The sequence below is a fragment of the Neophocaena asiaeorientalis genome, unplaced genomic scaffold, assembly GCF_003031525.2.
Source record: "Neophocaena asiaeorientalis asiaeorientalis breed wild unplaced genomic scaffold, Neophocaena_asiaeorientalis_V1.1 scaffold648, whole genome shotgun sequence".
Taxonomy (NCBI): domain Eukaryota; kingdom Metazoa; phylum Chordata; class Mammalia; order Artiodactyla; family Phocoenidae; genus Neophocaena; species Neophocaena asiaeorientalis.
The window spans coordinates 3,044,680-3,064,302 of record NW_020172781.1 but is presented as its reverse complement, the minus strand read 5'-3'; the positions used below and the strand labels follow the sequence as shown (position 1 = coordinate 3,064,302).

At 37.6% G+C, this 19,623-nt stretch overlaps 1 protein-coding gene across 5 annotated transcripts in view; it reads right to left on the bottom strand.

The window, feature by feature from the left end:
- Positions 1 to 19,623, bottom strand: part of TMEM116 (transmembrane protein 116) — a 181,871-nt gene that overhangs the window by 95,841 nt on the left and 66,407 nt on the right. For 3 of the 5 annotated variants that reach the window (XM_024741500.1, XM_024741499.1, XM_024741501.1), the window contains exons 5-10: positions 13,007 to 13,111; positions 7,144 to 7,193; positions 6,130 to 6,213; positions 5,430 to 5,568; positions 3,327 to 3,471; positions 2,703 to 2,776 (exon numbers count right to left, since the gene is read on the bottom strand). In XM_024741500.1, coding sequence (XP_024597268.1) covers positions 2,703 to 2,776; positions 3,327 to 3,471; positions 5,430 to 5,568; positions 6,130 to 6,213; positions 7,144 to 7,193; positions 13,007 to 13,111 — 597 coding nt within the window. Of the gene's footprint in view, positions 1 to 1,410; positions 1,929 to 2,702; positions 2,777 to 3,326; positions 3,472 to 5,429; positions 5,569 to 6,129; positions 6,214 to 7,143; positions 7,194 to 13,006; positions 13,112 to 19,623 lie in introns of those variants that run through there. The other 2 variants (XM_024741498.1, XM_024741496.1) reach the window with 1 other exon arrangement.

Sequence of the window (19,623 nt, the reverse complement as noted above, 5' to 3'; positions counted from 1 at the left end):
CCCAGTAATCTGTACTATACATCTTAGGAGGCCTCAAGATATGTTCTTGACATAATGAAGTCAGGTTACCATCCATAGTAAGGCTGAAGCTCATGACCTAAAACCTAAAGAACTATTATTGAGCTCCCTAACATTTCTACTGAGAACTCCTTTGGAAAGATCTCTGGAACTTACTTTTCAGAGTATACTGTCTAATGCACCATTATAATCTACTCTGTCAATTTCCTCTAATCTTAAGGATTTTGCCTTGCACTGATGAAGGGAATTTATCAGGTGAAAAGTATCTGATTATTAGTTCCAGATGTTTTAGTTGATTGTCATTCCAGTTTTTGTCCATTTGGCTCTCCCCTTTGTTTTGGCATCATAGTACCTGATGCCCTGGCCTCAGTTTGGCCTTGTTAATGACTTACCTGGAGAGACCAAACATCACTTGTTATGTGGCTAAAGAGGAAGAAACATTAAACATCCCTACCCATGAATGAGCCTCTTCAGTGTGGGAATCTTTTCTTTCCCCAAAGGTTAAATTCTACTTGTTAGTCATTCATTCATCTGTTCATTCATTTATTCAATACACATATATTTAGCACTTACAGCCAGATTGAACCATGTAAAATTGACATTAGACCATTTTCACCTACAAAAATGGCAAGTTCATATGGTTCAACCTAATTCTACGTCCAAGCACTATGAAACCTACCTTGAGTTTTTGCTTATAAAGGAGAGTTGAGAAGTTTTTGATTCAGAGTTTTAGTCCTAATTTCTCTTAAATCTTATTATCCACTGTAACTTCAAAAGACTGGCCTTAATTTTCTGGAGCAGGAAGGTTCCTATTGCTAAGGCCTAGAATGGCATGGAATATGTAAGAGACTAGGATGTGGTGTGTATCTGGATCCCACTATCACTTTTTTTAAATTAATTAATTTATTTTGGCTGCGTTGGGTCTTCATTGCTGCACGCAGGCTTTCTCTAGTTGCGGCGAGTGGGGGCTACTCTTCTTGCGGTGCACAGGCTTCTCATTGCGGTGGCTTCTCTTGTTGCGGAGCCCGGGCTCTAGGTCGTGCGGGCTTCAGCAGTTGTGGTTCACGGGCTCTAGAGCGCAGGCTCAGTAGTTGTGGCGCACACACTTAGGTGCTCCACAGCATGTGGGATCTTCCCCGACCAGGGCTCGAACCCGTGTCCCCTTCATTGGCAGGCAGATTCTTAACGACTGCGCCCCCTACTATCACTTTTTTTGGCAGCTTCTGTCCTTGCTTCTTCTGAGTTTCCAAAACTCTTCAAAGAATGTAAACCCAGGACTTTGTACAACCAAAAGGAGAGTAATAGCAATGTGAAGATCTGAGAAAGTTGTTGCATGCCACACTACTTCCCCCACAACCATGGAGTAGAGAGCCTAGAAAGACTTTATATAAATAATAACTTGGAATTTATTTTTTGTAGAACAGACTTAGACAAATCTAATATCTATTGAAATAGTATGAGTCTATCTCTTAGGTGGAAAGTGGCTTCATCTCCCTGAATAGTGACTTTACTTGTGAATCAGAGAATAATGATTAGATCCCACCCACTTCACCTAGAGTAGCTACTAACCATGGCACTACACTCCCTTTCACTTCCGTAGTTTAAGGCATGGTTAGAAAAGACTTAAGATGTTCTTCCCAAACATTCCTCCCAAACCATTAGTGTAGAATCATTCCAGTTCTGGATGTTCCAGTTTTACAGTTTCAAAGAATGGTGGAGGTGCTAGTAGCAAAAGCCATGGTAGACTCCAGTGGATCTAGGCCTCTGCTATAGAATCTCTTCTGTGAGCATAATAATGGTGTCTGGGTGTCTGCATCATGCCGAGCTTCTTGCTTTAGTTGGTAGAACTTGTACTGTGTCCAGCTGTACACTCCACAGTTGAGCAGACCCTGAGATGATGCTGTTAGAGCCTGGAGAAGATGAAGGGGTGATGGAGCCCATCCTTCAGATTTTCAGAGATTTGGGGAATAGTTTCCATTCCTCTTATTTATAAATCACTGTTATATTTATTCTATCTCAAAATCAAAATTTGGTGTCAGTTTTTAAAAAATATTTTTCTAGCTCTTCCTGAACTCACTCTTCACACCATACCTTGTTATGGATGACTGAGAGTTAGTCATATTTCTTAGTATATACATAAGGATAATGAAGTCGTTTCAATATCCCTCCTTATTGCCCCATTTCCCAGGTTAGGCTTGAAGAAACTGCCCTATCACCATAGTCAGATAGCCCAAAAAACCCTTCTTAAATCTGATAAAGGATGAAAAGAGAGAATCATTTTTTCTTTACTTCTCTCTCTCCATTCACCTAGAATAGCTAATTTATCCCATTCATTTCACTCTGGGTGAGAGAGAATCATGTCACTATCAGAGTTTCATAAGAACATTATCTGGTAGATCTTGTCTTTTGTTACTCAACCCTTAAAAGAAAACACATCAATGAAATGAAGTTGGCCTGAGATATACATGCTCTGGAATGCATGGCAGCACTTTCACAAAGGTATCTACCTCATCTGTGAGGAAATTTCCACATTCTTCATAACTGAATATAAATAATATATTTCTCTCTTACAATGCAGAAAGAAATACCCTAAGGGGAAAAATTGTGCTTACTGAATAATGGCAATGTAAGAGAACAGGATAAGAGAGTATAAGAACAGAAATGCTGGATGTTCAAGGTGTTACCTGGAGAACATAGAGGGCCATGTGAAGTTTGGTGTCCTGTGGCTTAGTCATCTTTATGATCATCAGAATGACAGCTGTGAAAACACAAAGTATAAATCTTGCTGCCAGCCCTGGCTGCCTGAGCATAATTTTTTTCAGTATACACGCCTAAGCATTGTGAGAATTATAGGCATAATGAAGACTAGCAGTGAGATTAACCAGTTATATAAACCACTAGCCTCAGATCTCCAACCGCTATTCCTCATTGATTAAACTTTGCAGATTATTAGAGTAGCAATGGTGGCAAGACATACTACAGGAACATCATAAGTTACAATTCTTAACTTCTTATGTTTACCAAGCCCTTTCATAAACATTATCCTATCTGATCCTTACACTTTAACTTTATGTAGTAGAAAGGGCAGGTGTTAATGTCTCTGAGTTCTGTCAGTACATTTCCTCTCATATCATCTCACATCTAATTCTCTTAATTTCTAAAACATAAGAAGATACGGGTGGAATGAAGGTAAATTTCACATGCTGGACAGAAATTTGTAGTCATCCTTCTTGGTGAGACTACTTTGCTTGACCACAATCTAATGGTTACCCTTTTCACTGCCCGAATCTTTCCATTAAGATACCCACCTGGGCCCCAGCAGCAAAAGAAGGCCACTGGGTAGAAGCGTACTCGCTGCTCCACAATGTGAATCACTGCCCACTGTTCACTCCCCAGAAAGCCAGTCGATTTCAGAAACTTCTTATAAAGTGTCTGGGCTTGAATGAGTAAGACCTAAACATGAGTATAGCGGTGAGTAGTCTGCCTAAGGCTTACTAAAACTTCCCAGGTCTAGCCTATCATTTTGGAGAGATCCTTCTCTTAGGATCTGACAGCAGGAAAGACCATCCTCCTGTCTGTACCATCTGAGACCAGGCTTTTTTTGAGAGAAAATTATCTCTAGCGTGATCTTTTGCTTGGCCAGGTAAATTGACAGATATTAGTCAAACTATATATGTTCAATACATAAACCTTACATCAACCCTCAGGCTTTCATTTTTCTCAATGAAGTTAATCACAATATGCATGGGAAGTTAAAACTAAGATATAACCAGATTCTCTTTTAAAACACTTTATTAAAGGTTGTGTTGCAGGGAGATCAGCTCGGTGCTTTGTGACCACCTAGAGGGGTGGGATAGGGAGGGTGGAAGGGAGACACAAGAGGGAGGAGATATGCGGATATATGTATATGGTGAATTACATATACAGTACAGCTGATTCACTTTGTTGTAAAGCAGAAACTAACACACCATTGTAAAGTAATTATACTCCAAAAAAGATGTTCAAACTAAATAAATAAAGGTTGTGTTATTAAGTGTTCTGTGCTTAATACCCCTAAAATAAATACTTTAGCACTGTGACAGAGCTTAAATTCTCAACTCCCAGAAAAAAAAGTTTTAGGAAGTCTCTTTTTGCACTTAGATGGAAAACAGATTGTTTTTCCCTTGCATTTGGGAGCAATTTGAATACGGTTTAGTTAATGAAATAAATATAAATCAGTTCAATGTCCTTTTTGTGGGGAGTAAATTAGGTAATAAAATCTGTCCAAATCTGAAACTTTTCCTAATAATCCAGATCCACTCTGTAAGTTAATAACCCAATTACTTAAGGTTAGCCATGTGGTTTCCTTTCCCCACAGACACAGGAATCATAAAGAGGCTTGAACTTATTTGAGAATATTTACATCTAGTAGAATCAGTTCGCCGTTTGCTGATTACAAAAGAATCAGAAGGCCAGTCCTGAATGCCCACTGAAGTCTGGGTTATTCTGAAGGAGCAAACAGGAATCCCTAGGGTGCCAGGTTTTGGGACACATGTCTCTCCTGTCAATCAGTTCTAAATGAAAACCATCAAGTCCATTTTAATATAAACTAGTCATTGTGCATTCTTTACAAAGTTGCTGATTTGATCTAAGCTATCTCCATAACTTATTTTTGAATTGTCAAAGAAAATTTTCCACAATTGTATTTCATTCACAGATGTTGGCTGTGTTAGCAAAAGGAAAAAAACTGTGGGATAAAGTTGGTCTGCAACCAGATAGTTTATAATTCCTGAACTAGCATATGAAAAGTGGAGAAAATGATACTGAAAAGTAGATATGACAAATAAAAAGGCATGTTCACTTGCTTACTGATTTTGTACTGGGCAGTTATATATATAAATAATGTATTGTCCCATGGATGATTACTTGTCCATCAGTCTGATGGTGTCAAATGAGTATTTAATAACTGTCTGAGTCACTCAGCACTTTAAACCCAGTTAGACATAGCATAAATGCAAATTTATAGTCAATAAAGAACTGAGAAAAGAAAACTCTTTAATTATTTGGAAAATTAAAACAGAGAAGATGTCCTGTGTTCCAGAGTATCATACTTTATAAAGAATATACCTGACACGTACTAGTTTTCTGGTCTGGTCCTCCATGAGGATCCACAGGAACACATTATTTCTAGAGTGAGCATAATTCTCGCATAATGAATATAGGCTCTTTTCCCCACTCATCATTTGATCTTGGGAAGTCCGAAAGACTGAGGTAGTAATTAAATTAAATTAATTGATAATTAAATTATCAATATCTACTAGACACTTTCTTAGTTCTAGGACTATAAGAAGTGCCTCTCCGCCCCATCTTTCCCAGGCCTGGGTATACTGCCCCATCCCACCCAACCGCCCCCCCTCTCCATAAAGCCATACCACAATGGTGAGGAGGCTGAGTAGAAAGCTGGCCAGGAAAATGATAAGCCCATAAAAATAAAGTGTGCTACAGACTGATATGTTGGCAGAAGGCAGGACTTTAGCCATGGCTGTTGGTGGTGAGTACATCAGGATACACCTAGGAAGAGAACCAATGGTCAGGAATGTTGCTACAGGTATAAGACCAGAGAGATACCTATTTGGTGCAACAAAAGTTAATGAGTATGTAATTTAACTTATCATTTAGCTAAGCCTTGCCCATAATACCTTATTCCTTCTCACTGACACATAATCATCTAGTCATTTTGTGTTGTATTTCTGCTTATATATTTTTGGCCTTGACTGTACAACTTGTCCAAAGCCCACTTCAAATACAAGCACCTTGGCCAGAATGTATGTACAAAGTCTTCCTCCATCTTTTTTTTTTTTTTTTGTGGTACGCGGGCCTCTCACTGCTGTGGCCTCTCCCATTGCAGAGCACGGGCTCTGGGCATGCAGGCTCAGCGGCCATGGCCCACAGGCCCAGCCGCTCTGCGGAATGTGGGATCTTCCCGGACCAGGGCACGAACCCGCGTCCCCTGCGTCGGCAGGCGGACTCTCAACCACTGCGCCACCAGGGAAGCCTATTTCCTCCATCTTTGTTTATAGAAAAGAACAGGTGTAGTCTATTATAAAAATGATAGGTTTGGTCCTTACTTACCTGTGGCTCTGGCTGAAGTTGCGGAAACATTCACTGGCATTGCCCAAACAGAATACAGGTATCATCAATAGTAGAGGTATCAGGCTGGGAGGAAAAAAACTTATCACCCTAATATTCAAACTTTTTTTATGCCATTTTCCCTTTGCAAAATATTCTCCTGTCCTTCTTCCAACTCCATCACCCCACCAGCTCTCCGCAAATACATATACATTTAATTCCTTCAAGAAAAGTACCTCAAAAACTTTAAGTATACCTTCTTTTCAAGTTCCTGGGGAAGTGGAGTGGGAAATGTATTTTATACCTAGGTTAATAAACCCTAACAGAGTTTCACAGAGAGTCTCTGGGAGCTGTATGATCAGATTAAAAATCCAAGTGGGTAATCGTGAAATGAAAAAGCTACCAAGGAGCTCTGTGATCAGTCTGTTTCACTTTTCATGGTGACCAGTAATAACTTCATTCTCATCAGCTCCTTCCTGAGAGCTTCTCCAAAGCACAGCTTTAATCAACCAGTTATTTATGCAGCTAAATATATCCAGATTCCTATAAGAGGAAAAGATCTAGGAGTAAAAGGTATAAAGTCTAAAACCAACTCAATGTGACTACCACTTTAGGTGAGATCCAGATCCTTTCTGAGCTTAATAACTTTAAGAGTCTCACCCAATGTTATAAAGGTGAAGAAGATCTTGAAAACCACCTACTACAACTTTTCATGATATATGAAAAGGAATTAGAAGTCAAAAGACTTAAAGGGAAATATTTATTGAAGGTCATACAGAGTTAATGGCAGAATTGCGACTAAAACCCAATCTGAAACTTCAAATTGCTTGCCTATTTTACCTGGGAAAATGGAATCAATGATCACACATTTGTTGTTTCTTACTTAGTAAAGCTCTGTGAGGACTCAGGAGTGACAGAATCAATGGAAATAAGGGCATTGTCCTCCTATTTGTTCCTACCTAGACCCAAGACTAACAAGAGTCTACACCTTGCTAGGAAGGAAAGCAAAACTCTTACCTTGACAAAATGATGGCTATTTGACTAACTCGACAGGTATAACCTATAACCTATGAAAAGAATAAATGTGAGTAATGTCTTAGGATATTGCCAATCATATTACAATAAATACCAGATCATCACTTACCATTTGATAGTACAAAAATTCCCAACAGCAGGTTTACTTCAGTTAAGCAATATTTGATATAAAATTCAATGAAATAGGGGGCTTCCCTGGTGGTGCAGTGGTTAAGAATCCGCCTGCCAATGCAGGGGACATGAATTCGAGCCCTGGTCCAGGAAGATCCCACATGTCACGGAGCAACTAAGCCCGTGCGCTACAACTACTGCGTCTGCGCTCTAGAGCCCGCGAGCCACAACTACTGAAGCCCGTGTGCCTAGAGCCCGTGCTCCGCAACAAGAGAAGACACCGCAATGAGAAGCCTGAGCGCTGCAGCGAAGAGTAGCCCGCGTGCAGCAACGAAGACCCAATGCAGCCAAAAATAAATAAATTTATTTTTTAAAATTCAATGAAATAAATAGCTCCTTAGCACTGAAGATAACAGAATTTTATCTGTATTACTATATTCTAAAAAATACACCACAAGCCACAAAGAGGGCCTGTAGAAAGTAGCTTAATATAAGATTTGGATACCACAACAAATTCTCTTAAGAAGAAAGGCAAATATGAAATCACACCATAATCCTTCATCTTCTAATAATAGTTCAATCCTCTCCTCTTTTAGATCAAAGGAGGTGTAGACTTTTCAGACCATATGGGTGGAGTAAAAGTCTATGTATAAGATGACCAGCAGAAACCATTATAGGCCAGTTTCAGTATAATAGGGCAGAGTCAAAAAAGCCCTTTGAATATAAGACCTATCTAGAAGAAAGAACATTTCAAAAATTCCCAGGTGCATTAGACACTGTAAAACAACTTACAGAAGAATGGCCCATATCCCCTAGGAGTTTATGGAGAAAGATTTTGAAGAGAACGTCTTAATATAATAGAAAACAAAATTTTTTCTATTGGATTGGCCAAAAAGCTCCTTCGGTTTTTAAGTAAAAATAAAATACACATTTTTCATTTTCACCAGGAACTTTATTGAACAACGTATTCACCATTTTGTTCCACTACCTTCTGCCATTTTCCAGGCAACTTCATAATTCCATCTTCCCCAAACTGTTTAACCTTTTTGAGCAAAGAACTGTTCCAGGTACCTTTTACAGTCTTCCAGGGAATTGAAATTTTTTCCATTAAGAGAATTTTGTAAAGACCGAAACAAATGGAAATCCAAAGGTGCAATGTCTGGTGAATACGGCAGATGAATCAGAACTTCCCAGCCAAGCTGCAACAGTTTTTGCGAGGTCATCAAAGAAACATGCAGTCTTGCGTTACCATGATGGAAAATTATGCGTTTTCTGTTGACTAATTCCGGATGATTTTCCTCAAGCGCTGCTTTCAGTTGTTCTAATTGGGAGCAGTACTTGTTGGAATTAATCGTTTGGTTTTCTGGAAGGAGCTCATAAAAGAGGATTCCCTTCCAATCCCACCATATACACAACATCACCTTTGGATGAAGATTGGCCTTTGGTGTGGTTGGTGGTGGTTCATTTCGCTTGCCCCACAATCTCTTCCATTCCACATTATTGTACAGTATCCACTTTTCATCACCTGTCACAATTTGTTTTAAAAACAAAATGTTTTCGTTACGTTTAAGTAGAGAATCGCATGCAGAAATACAGTCAAGAAGGTTTTTTTCACTTAACTTCTGTGGAACCCAAACCTCAATGCGATTAACATAACCAAGCTGGTGCAGATGATTTTCAACACTTGATTTGGATATTTTGAGTATGTTGGCTATCTCCTACGTGATATAATGTTGATTGTTCTCAATTAATGTCTCAATTTGATCGTTATCAGCTTCAACTGGTCTATCCAACCATGGAGCATTGTCCACCGAGAAATCTCCAGCACGAACTCCGCAAACCACTTTCGACACGTTCGATCAGTCACAGCACAAATCTTTTTTGCACTGCGTTTTTACCTTTCTTGAAATAATAAAGCTTAGTATGCTGAAAATGTTGCGTTTTTTCTTCCATCTTCAATATTAAAATGGCTACACAAAAACTCACCAACTTTGATCAATTATTTTAAAATGCATGCCGATATTGCTGTCACAATACAATCTAACGAAATTGTTTCAAATGAACTTAAAGACAACTAAGCACTATTAGAGCCATCTTACAGAAAAAGCCAAATAACCTTTTTGGCCAATCCAATATTTTAAGGCAGAGATCATATTATATTCTGGAATGCCATTGTTAGGGATCAATAAGGATTAAGTGAGCAATTAATCAATAATCAGAGGTGGGGGCTTCTGTGGTGGCGCAGTGGTTGAGGGTCCGCCTGCCGATGCAGGGGACACGGGTTTGTGCCCCGGTCCGGGAGGATCCCACATGCTGCAGAGTGGCTGGGCCCGTGAGCCATGACCGCTGAGCCTGCGCGTCCGGAGCCTGTGCTCCGCAACGGGAGAGGCCGCGGCAGTGAGAGGCCCGTGTACCGCAAAAAAAAAAAAAAAAATCAGAGGGGGGAAAATGATTTTCCCTAAGAACTTTGGATCAGGAATAGCAAATGATTTAAAGTAGAACAGCCAGTGTCGACTTCAGGTAAAATGGGAAATCAGTAAAACTAGTCTTTGGTGACCTCTCCCACTCACGTTTCTTCTTCTCTTTTTATTCTATCTTCTATCCATCATCACGTGGCTATCCTGTGTTTAACTGCTGTTCTTATCCACTGTCAATGAATCTCTGGTAAAAAGCTTACTAGTAATAGTTTAGGGCCGAAGTCTTCCTGGGGTATTTAAAAGAGAACTCAAAAATGAAAAACAAATCTTCAAGGCTCCTGATATAAAGCTATAATGACAGAATAATAGGCAGTGGGGGCAAATTTGGAGATAGAGTTTGTTTTCTTGGAATTAGTGTCATAGCATGGGTTATAAAGAGAAGTATCAATACTGCATTTGTATGCATAGAAAGCAACAGAATATTATATATGAGAGTTAATCTTACATCTCTCCTTCTATTTTCCTTCAAAAATTAAATTGCTCTGTAAGCAACAAGGATATATTATATGGCACAGGGAAATATAGCCATTATCTTGTAATAACTTTATTTTTTTTTATTATTATTATTTTTTGAGGTACGTGGGCCTCTCACTGTTGTGGCCTCTCCTGTTGTGGAGCACAGGCTCCGGACATGCAGGCTCAGCGGCCATGGCTCACGGGCCTAGCCGCTCCGTGGCATGTGGGATCCTCCCGGACTGGGGCACGAACCTGTGTCCCCTGCATCGGCAGGCGGACTCTCAACCACTGTGCCACCAGGGAAGCCCCTGTAATAACTTTAAATGGAGTATAATCTATATAAATACTGAATCAATATGTTGTACACCTGAAACTAATATAATATTGTAAATCAACTATACTTCAATTTAAAAACAAGGTTAATTTGTTCTACTACCAGGAGCCCAAGACTCAGGATAATATTCCCCCATGTTGTCCCCATCCTTGGCTTCTGGTCTCGTGACTACTTCTTTAGAGAATAACTCTGTGCCTGAAGAACTTCTCTCTCAAATTCCAGTTAGTCTCTTAGCTTATGAGTGAATGAATGAATAAAAACTTTAAATACTATATCTATACATTTCTTGAACTTCTTTGACATTAATCTGCTTGAAGGGAGGGAACTGAACTAATTGTTTCTTTGTAGTATCTTCTAGCTCCAGGATTGCAGGATTATGTAAACAAACATGTAAAATGGATATATAGCCATGGGTCATTACTAAACTGCAGGGAGTTAAGAAACTATACAAGTTGAAAATATAAAAGAATACTTATAAGGGTTGAATCCTCAGAGGTAAACAAGAGATAAAGGGATCAGAATATAGTCCTGGGCTGTACAATACAGTAGCCACTAGCTTCACGCGGTTAAGTTAAAATTAAGATTAAATAAAATAGAGATTAAAAAAAATTAAATGAAATAAAAATTCAGTTCCTCAATCGCATCAGCCACATTTCAAGTGCTCAGTAGCCACATATGACTAGCGGCTATAGAACTGAACAGTACATAAAATATTTTAATCATTGCAAAGAGTTCTATTGACAGTACTTGTACAGACTGTAATATCCTATCTGGGATGCTGATAAGGGGGTCTCGTCATATTAATTTTTCAAGGATTTCCTTACTGCACTTTGTCCTTACAACAAAAAAGAAAAAAAAGAGAGAAAAAAATTTAAAAGCATTCTATACTCCTGCCCTTTTCCAGCAGTATGTATCTAGAGCAAGGCTACAAAAAGCAAGAAGAGTATCTTCTTAAGAAGTCAGTCAAGTGAGAATTTAAGAGAATTGTAGCATTTTAGAGCTGGAAGAAGACATTAAAGATCACAAAGACCAGCACTTCATTTTTGTGATGAAAAGTTGAGGCCCAAAAAAGGGAGATGACATGTCCAAGGACATACAGGAGATAAGTGACAGAACTAGGTTTATAAGACAGATCTCCTGATTCACTTTCAAATGCTCTTTTCACAGTGCTATAATACCATTTATTCATTCAACAAACATTTGCTGAGTTTCCCCATATACATGACAGTATACCACTTTCATTTGTTCTAGAACTGATCTGTAGGCTCTGGAAGAAGTATGTTGGGAGGATTTCCAGATTCACTTACTCCATGGTGCTCTTAAACAAAAATTCCCCTTCAAAAAGCCACAACAGAATGGATACTACAGAAATAAAAGGGCTAGAATATTTGTAAGCTATGTATAGTAAGATTAAAATACATAAAGACATTTAAAGAAATGAAAATTGCTAACATCAGAAAAATGTCTTCTGTTAAATCACTTAGTGATTTACTGAAAGAATCAGAAATAAGAAACTAAGTGTACTATACAATAGAATACTATTGAGCAATAAAAAGGAATGAATTACTTAGACACACTACAATGAATGAACTTCAAAAGCATTATGCTGAATAAAATAAACCAGACACAGAGACTACATTTTGTATGATATATGAAATGTCTATATGAAATGTCCAGAAAAGGAAAATCTATAGAGACAGAAAGTATATTAGTGGTTGCCTAGGGTAGGGTATGGAAAATGGATTAACAGTAAATGTGCATGAAGGATCTTATTGGGGCAAATAAAATATTCTGAAACTGATCTATGATGATAATTTTACAACCTGGCAAGTTTACTTTTAAAACCACTGCATTGTACACATGAAATGGGTGAACTATGTGACATGTAAGATATGTATACACAAAAAAGAATACAGATGTACTGACTCACTGACTTTGTGTTCTCCCCTCTTTTTGTAATGCTAGACAGTGCCCCAAACTCTTTGTGAACCAAAGAAGGAAAGACAGTTGCTCCCTGGATCCATCTTGTTTTCTGATTACCACACATGAATTCCTCTGCCCTTCTTCATACCAATACCTGTTACCCACACGTACCAAAGAAATACATCAGAGCAGAACAAACACCCTCCCTTTCCAATACCTGTAACCCAAATCCCATGTTAGCTGGCTGAGCACTTTCCCTAACTGCTCTCCAAGATCTTTTTCTTTACTCTAAAAATAATGACGGATTGGCATAGAGCCAAGAAGGATTTCCCTTACTGAAAGGAACCAGGCAGGAATGGCAATACTATAAATAATATTTCCTATAATCAAATCCTGTTGGTGGTGGTGGTGACGGCAAGAGAGAAGAGAAAGTCAAGCCAACAGACCGGAAACTCCGCCAGTGCTGAGTGGTAACTGTTTGTCAAGGATGTATGGGTTTGTCTTAGCATACTGTTCATAACAATTAGCTCTGAATAAAACTTACCAGTGGAACTGTGCTCTGTCCACTCTGGTGGGGTTTCATCCTCAGCTCTTTGTACAGGTACCAGATGTAATTGACAGTGTAGAAAAATGAGGAAATGTAGAGTATCTAGATGAAAATCAAAACAGCACATCATAACTGTCCCACTATGGCTTCCTTCAATTTTCTACATTATTTTCTGCTGTAAGAATCCTACCTACTGGTCTATTAGTAACTTACCATCTACTATCCATACCATGCAAAACAGGGCCAAGTCTGGGAAACCTACCCAGGCCTAAAATATGTCCCAGCTTTCTTATTTTATCCTTTTGAATATTCAGAAGAACCACAGCATTATCCACCTCCTCTCACCCAACTGTTCCAATTTTATGAGGATATCATAGAATCTTCTTCTACTTTATTTTTTAATTGAAAAGGACATAAGAAGGGTACAAATGACCTTGTTTACAAAACAGAAGTAGAGTCACAGATATAGAAAACAAACTTATGGTTACCAGGGGATAAGGGGTGGGGGGAGGGATAAACTGGGAGATTGGGATTGACATATACACACTACTATATATAAAATAGATAACTAATAAGGACATACTGAATAGCACAGGGAACTCTACTCAATACTCTGTAATGGCCTATATAGGAAAAGAATCTTAAAAAAGAGTGGCTATATGTATATGTATAACTGATTCACTTTGCTGTACACCTGAAACTAATACAACATTGTAAATCAACTATACGCTAATAAAAATTTTCAAAAAAGAAAAGGCCATAAGAATTTCCATTTCTAATAATGATAGCCTAGGCTGTCTTAACCAAACTTTCCAATCAAAAGAACTAAATATGCTGAATAAAATGTTCTTTAAATCTTTAAAAGCATCAAAGAGCTGACAAGATCACAATGAACCAGCAGCACAAAATCCAAGAGAAGGAATTTCTGCTTCCACCTTTGATGAAATAACATGAATAAAACTTGTCTTTCAGCCTTAAAAACTAAAAATTGGACAAAATATATGAAAACACGCTGTTTTCAAACACTGGATAACATCATTACAGAACAGTAATCCCTGAAAGAAGAAAAACGAACAAATTGAGTTCATCAAGTTCCCCAGCTACCTGGCTAGGAAAAGTGAGTACAGTGATGGGGAAGCCAAACAGAGACAAGCTGTCCTGGTGAGTTGAGGAGACATTTCAGTGTTTGGGGAGGCCAAGGCAGCTAAAATGTGTGAAGCAAATTATCAGAGAAGAGGCAGACACACAGAGACATAGTGCTCTGGAGATGTGCAGAGGTACCTTCAAGTCTTTGATTAAGTATTGATCTACACACATGGGAGAGAAAACCATGAAGAGAAGAGTAAGAAGCACGAGAAAGGAATAGGTGGAACAATCTCCAAAGGAATCCCTGAAGGAGTAGTTTGTGTTCCCATCAGCCAGTGTGGAATGACTTCCTAATCCATAGGCTGGAATGGCAGTACTGTAGAATAATAAGGTAGAATCAGATGAAGAGTATTGCCTCACTATTGGGACCAAATTAGCTGTACATGAAATACTTCCCTAACTAAAGCTTGAAAGCAAGCCTTCAAAAAATAAAGGATCAAACAGACTCAGAGTTAACTATATATAAGACAAAATCCCCAAATTTAAATGGGATTTATATATGTATATAAAATTTATGCATGTATATAAAACCTAATACCCAACAATGTTAAATCTAGAATGTCTGGTGTCTACTAAAATATTGTAAGTCATGTAGATAAGCAGGAAATTATGGCCCATAACTAAGAGGAAAATTAATCATAGAAATGGACCCAGATACAACACAGATTATAAAAATTAGGAGACAAAAATATTAAAGGAACTATTGTAAATATACTCAATATGTCCAAGAAGGTAGAGGAAAGCATGAGCACAACATTGAGAAATGGAAGATATAAAAAAGATCCAAGTTGAAATTCTAGAGATTTTAGAAATATTCTAGAAAAATATAATATATGGAATTTAAAATATGGAAAATTAAAAACCGCAAAAAATTAGTTAACTTGAAGACACAGAAATAGAAACTAAAATGAAACATCTAGAGAAAAAAGACTTTGAAAAAAGTGAACAAAACTTCAGTGAGCTGTGGAATACAAGTGGGCTAACACACCTGGGACTGGAATTCCAGAAGGAGTAGAGAGGAAGGGAAAAACAAAGAAAATATGTTTGAGGAAATAATAACCAAAAATTTTCCAAATATGATGAAAATATTAACCACCATGTCCAAGATGCTTAACAAAACCAAACATAAGAAACATGAAGAAACCACACCAAGGCACAAGGTAATCATGAATATAGACGCAAAAATCCTCAACAAAATATTAGCAAACCAAATTCAACAACACATAAAAAGAATCATACACCATGATCAAGCTGGATTTATTCCAGGGTCACAAAGATGGTTCGGCATATGCAAATCAATCAATGTGATACACCACATCAACAAAAGGAAAGGCTAAAACCACATGATCATCTCAATAGATGCAGAAAAGAGCATTTGACAAAATTCAACATCAATTCATAATAAAAATTCTCACCAAAGTGGGTATGGAGGGAAGATATCTCAACATAATAAAAGCTATTTACGACAAACCCATAACCAACGTAATACTCAATGATGAAAAGCTGAAAGCCTTCTCACTGAATTCAGAACAAGACAAGGATGCCTACTCTCACCACTTCTATTCAGCACAATATCGGAAGTCCTAGCCACAGAAATGAGACAAGAAAAAGAGATAAAACGTATACAAATTGGAGAGGAAGAGGTAAAACTGCCACTATCTGCACATGACATGATACTCTATAGAGAGAACCCTGAAGTCCCACACAAAAACTGTTAGAACTAATAAATGAATTCAGCAAGGTAGCGGAACACAAGAATATACAGAAATCTGTTGCATTTCTTTGCACTAACAATGAAATATCAGAAAGAGAAGGTGAAAAAACAATCCCATTCTAAATCGTATCCAAAAAAAAAAATACCTAGAAGATGGAAGACCAAGGAGATGAAAGGTGTATACACTGAAAACTACAAAACATCGATAAAGGAAATAGACGATGATTCAAAGAAATGGAAAAATATCCCATGTGCTTGGACTGGAAGGCTTAATATTGTTAAAATGGCCATACTACCCAAAGCAATCTACAGATTTAATGCAATCCCTACTAAAATAACCATGACATTTTTCACAGAACTACAACAAATAATCCTTAAATTTATATGGAACCACAAAAGACCCAGAATTGCCAAAGCAATTCTGAGGAAAAAGAACAAAGCTGGAGGCATAATGCTTCCAGATTTCAGACTATACTACAAAGCTACAATAATCAAAACAGTGTAGTATTGGCACAAAAACAGACATATAGTACAACGGAACAGAACAGAGAGCCCAGAAATAAACCCACGCACCTAGAGCAAAAAGACACATAACATACATAGGTCAACTAACCTATGACAAAAGAGGCAAGAATATACAATGGAGAAAAGACAGTCTCTTTAACAAGTGGTGATGGGAAAGCTGGACAGCCACATGTAAATCAATGAAGTTAGAACATTCACTCACACCATATACAAAAACAAACTCAAAATGGTTTAAAGCCTACATATAAGACATGACACCATAAAAGTCCTAGAACAGAACATAGGCAAAACATTCTCTGACATAAATCGTAACAATGTTTTCTTAGCTCAGTCTCCCAAGGCAATAGAAATAAAAACAAAAATAAACACATGGGTCCTAGTCAAACTTAAAAGCTTTTGTACAGCAAAGGAAACCATCAACAAAATGAAAAGACAACCTATGGAATAGGAGAAAATATTTGCAAATGATGCAATGAACAAGGGGTTAATATCCAAAATATACAAACAATTCACACAAATCAATATCAAAAAAAATCAAACAACCCAATCAAAACATGGGTAGAAGACCTGAATAGACATTTCTTTAAAGAGGACATGCAGATGGCCAATAGGCACATGAAAACATGCTCAACGTCACTAATTATTAGAGAAATGCAAATCAAAACCACAGTGAGGTAACACTTCACACCAATCATAATGATTATCATCAAAAAGTCTACAAATGAAAATGCTGGACAGGGTGTGGAGAAAAGGGAACCATCCTACATTGTTGATGGGAATATAAATTGGTACAGCCACTATGGAGAACAGTATGGAGGTTCCTTAAAAAACTAAAATTAGAGTTACCATATGATCCAGCAATCCTACTCCTGGGCATATACCCAGAGAAAACTCTAATTTAAAAAGATACATGCACCCCAATGTTCACAGCAGCACTATTTACAATAGCCAAGACATGGAAGCAACCTAAGTGTCCATCGACAGATGAATGAATAAAGAAGATGTGGTTATACATACACAATGCAATATTACTCAGCCATAAAAAAGAATGAAATAATGCCATTTGCAGGAACACAGATGGACCTGGAGATTATCATACTAAGTGAAGTAAGTCAGGGAATTCCTTGGTGGTCCAGTGGTTAGGACTTGGTGCTTTCACTGTTGTGGCTTGGGTTCAAACCCTGGTCGGGGAACTAAGATCCTGCAAGCTGTTCTGTGTGGCCAAAAATGAATAAATAAGTAAGTGAAGTAAGTTAGACAATGAAAGACGAAACATTTATATACGGAATCTAAAAAAAATGATACAAATGAACTTATTTACAAAACAGAAACAGACTCATAGACATAGAAAACAAACTTATGGTTACCAAAGGGGAAAGGTGGGAGGGGGATGGATAAATTGGGAGTTTGGGATTGACATATACACACTACTGTATTTAAAACAGACAACCAACAAGGACCTACTGTATAGCACAGGGAACTCTGCTCAATATTCTGTAATAACCTAAATGGGAAAAGAATTTGCAAAAGAATAGATATATGTATAACTGAATCACTTTGCTGTACACCTGAAACTAACACAACACTAAATCAAAATAGTCCAATATAAAATGAAAACTTTTAAATAAAAATAAATTAAAAAAATAAAAATTAGGGCTTCCCTGGTAGCGCAGTGGTTGAGAGTCCACTGCCGATGCAGGGGACATGGGTTCGTGCCCCAGTCTGGGAAGATCCCACATGCCGCAGAGCGGCTAGGCCCGTGAGCCATGGCTGCTGAGCCTGCGCGTCCGGAGCCTGTGCTCTGCAACGGGAGAGGCCACAACAGTGAGGCCCACGTACTGAAAAAAAAAAAAAGATGGAAAAAAATAAAAATAAAAAAAAATATTTTTAATTTTAAAAAGTTTTAAAAAAAGATGTGGTATATATACAATGTAGTATTACTCAGCCATAAAAAAGAATGAAATATTGCCAATTGCAGCAACATAGATGAACCTAGAGAATATTATCCTTAGTGAAGTAAGTCAGAGAAAGACAAATATATATGATATCACTTATATGTGCAATCTAAAAATAATACAAATGAATCTGTACACAAAACATAAACAGACTGAGATATATGAAACAAACTTATGGTTACCAAAGAGAAGAGGGAATGGGGAGGGACAAATTAGGAGTATGCGGTTAACAAATACAAACTACTATACATAAAATAGATAAGCAACAAGGATTTCCCATATAGCACAGGGAATTATAGTCAATACCTTGTAATAATCTATAATGGAAAATCTGAAAAAACATATATATAGAACTGAATCACATTGCTGTACACCTAAAATTAACACAATATTGTAACTCAACTACACTTCAATTTAGGAACTTCCCCTGGCAGTCCACTGGTTAAGACTCTGCACTCCCAGTGCAGGAGGCACAGGTTCACTCCCTGGTTGGGGAACTAAGATCCCGCATGCCTCATGGTACGGCCAAATAAATTAATGAATTAAAAAATATATACTTCTAATTAAAAAAGGGGACATCATAATCAAATCACTGAAAGTCATGGGAAAACAGAAAATACCAAAAGCATCTAAAGCAAAAAGACACATTACATACATAGGAACAAAGATGAGAATGATAGCAGACACAATGCAGAAACAATCAGAAACAATGCAATCCAGAAAACATTAGGAGCAACATCTTTAAAATACTGAAAGGGAAAAAAAAATCTGTCAACACAGAATTTTATACACAGTGAAAATACCTTCCAAACAAAGGACAAAAATAAGGACTTTTTCAGACAAACAAAAGCTGAGAGATTACACTGAAGCACACCTTTACTATAAGAAATGTTAAAGGAAGTACTTCAGGGAAAAAATGTAATAACAGATAGAAATTTGGATCTACAAAAAGGAATTAAGAGCATCAAAAATGTGAATCATTTGGTGCTTCCTCAAATAATTAAACATAAAATTACCGTATGATTCAACAATTCCACTCTTAGATATATACCCAAAATAATTGGAAATAAGTATTCAATCACATGCACGTACATGTATATAAAGGTGAAAAGATAGAAGCAGTGCAAATGTCCATAATCAGAAGAATAAATAAGCAAATTATGATTATACACACAGTGGAATATTATTCAGCCATTAAAAGGAATGAAGTACTAATACATGCTACAATGTAGACGATCCTTCAAGACATTATGCTAGGGCTTCCCTGGTGGTGC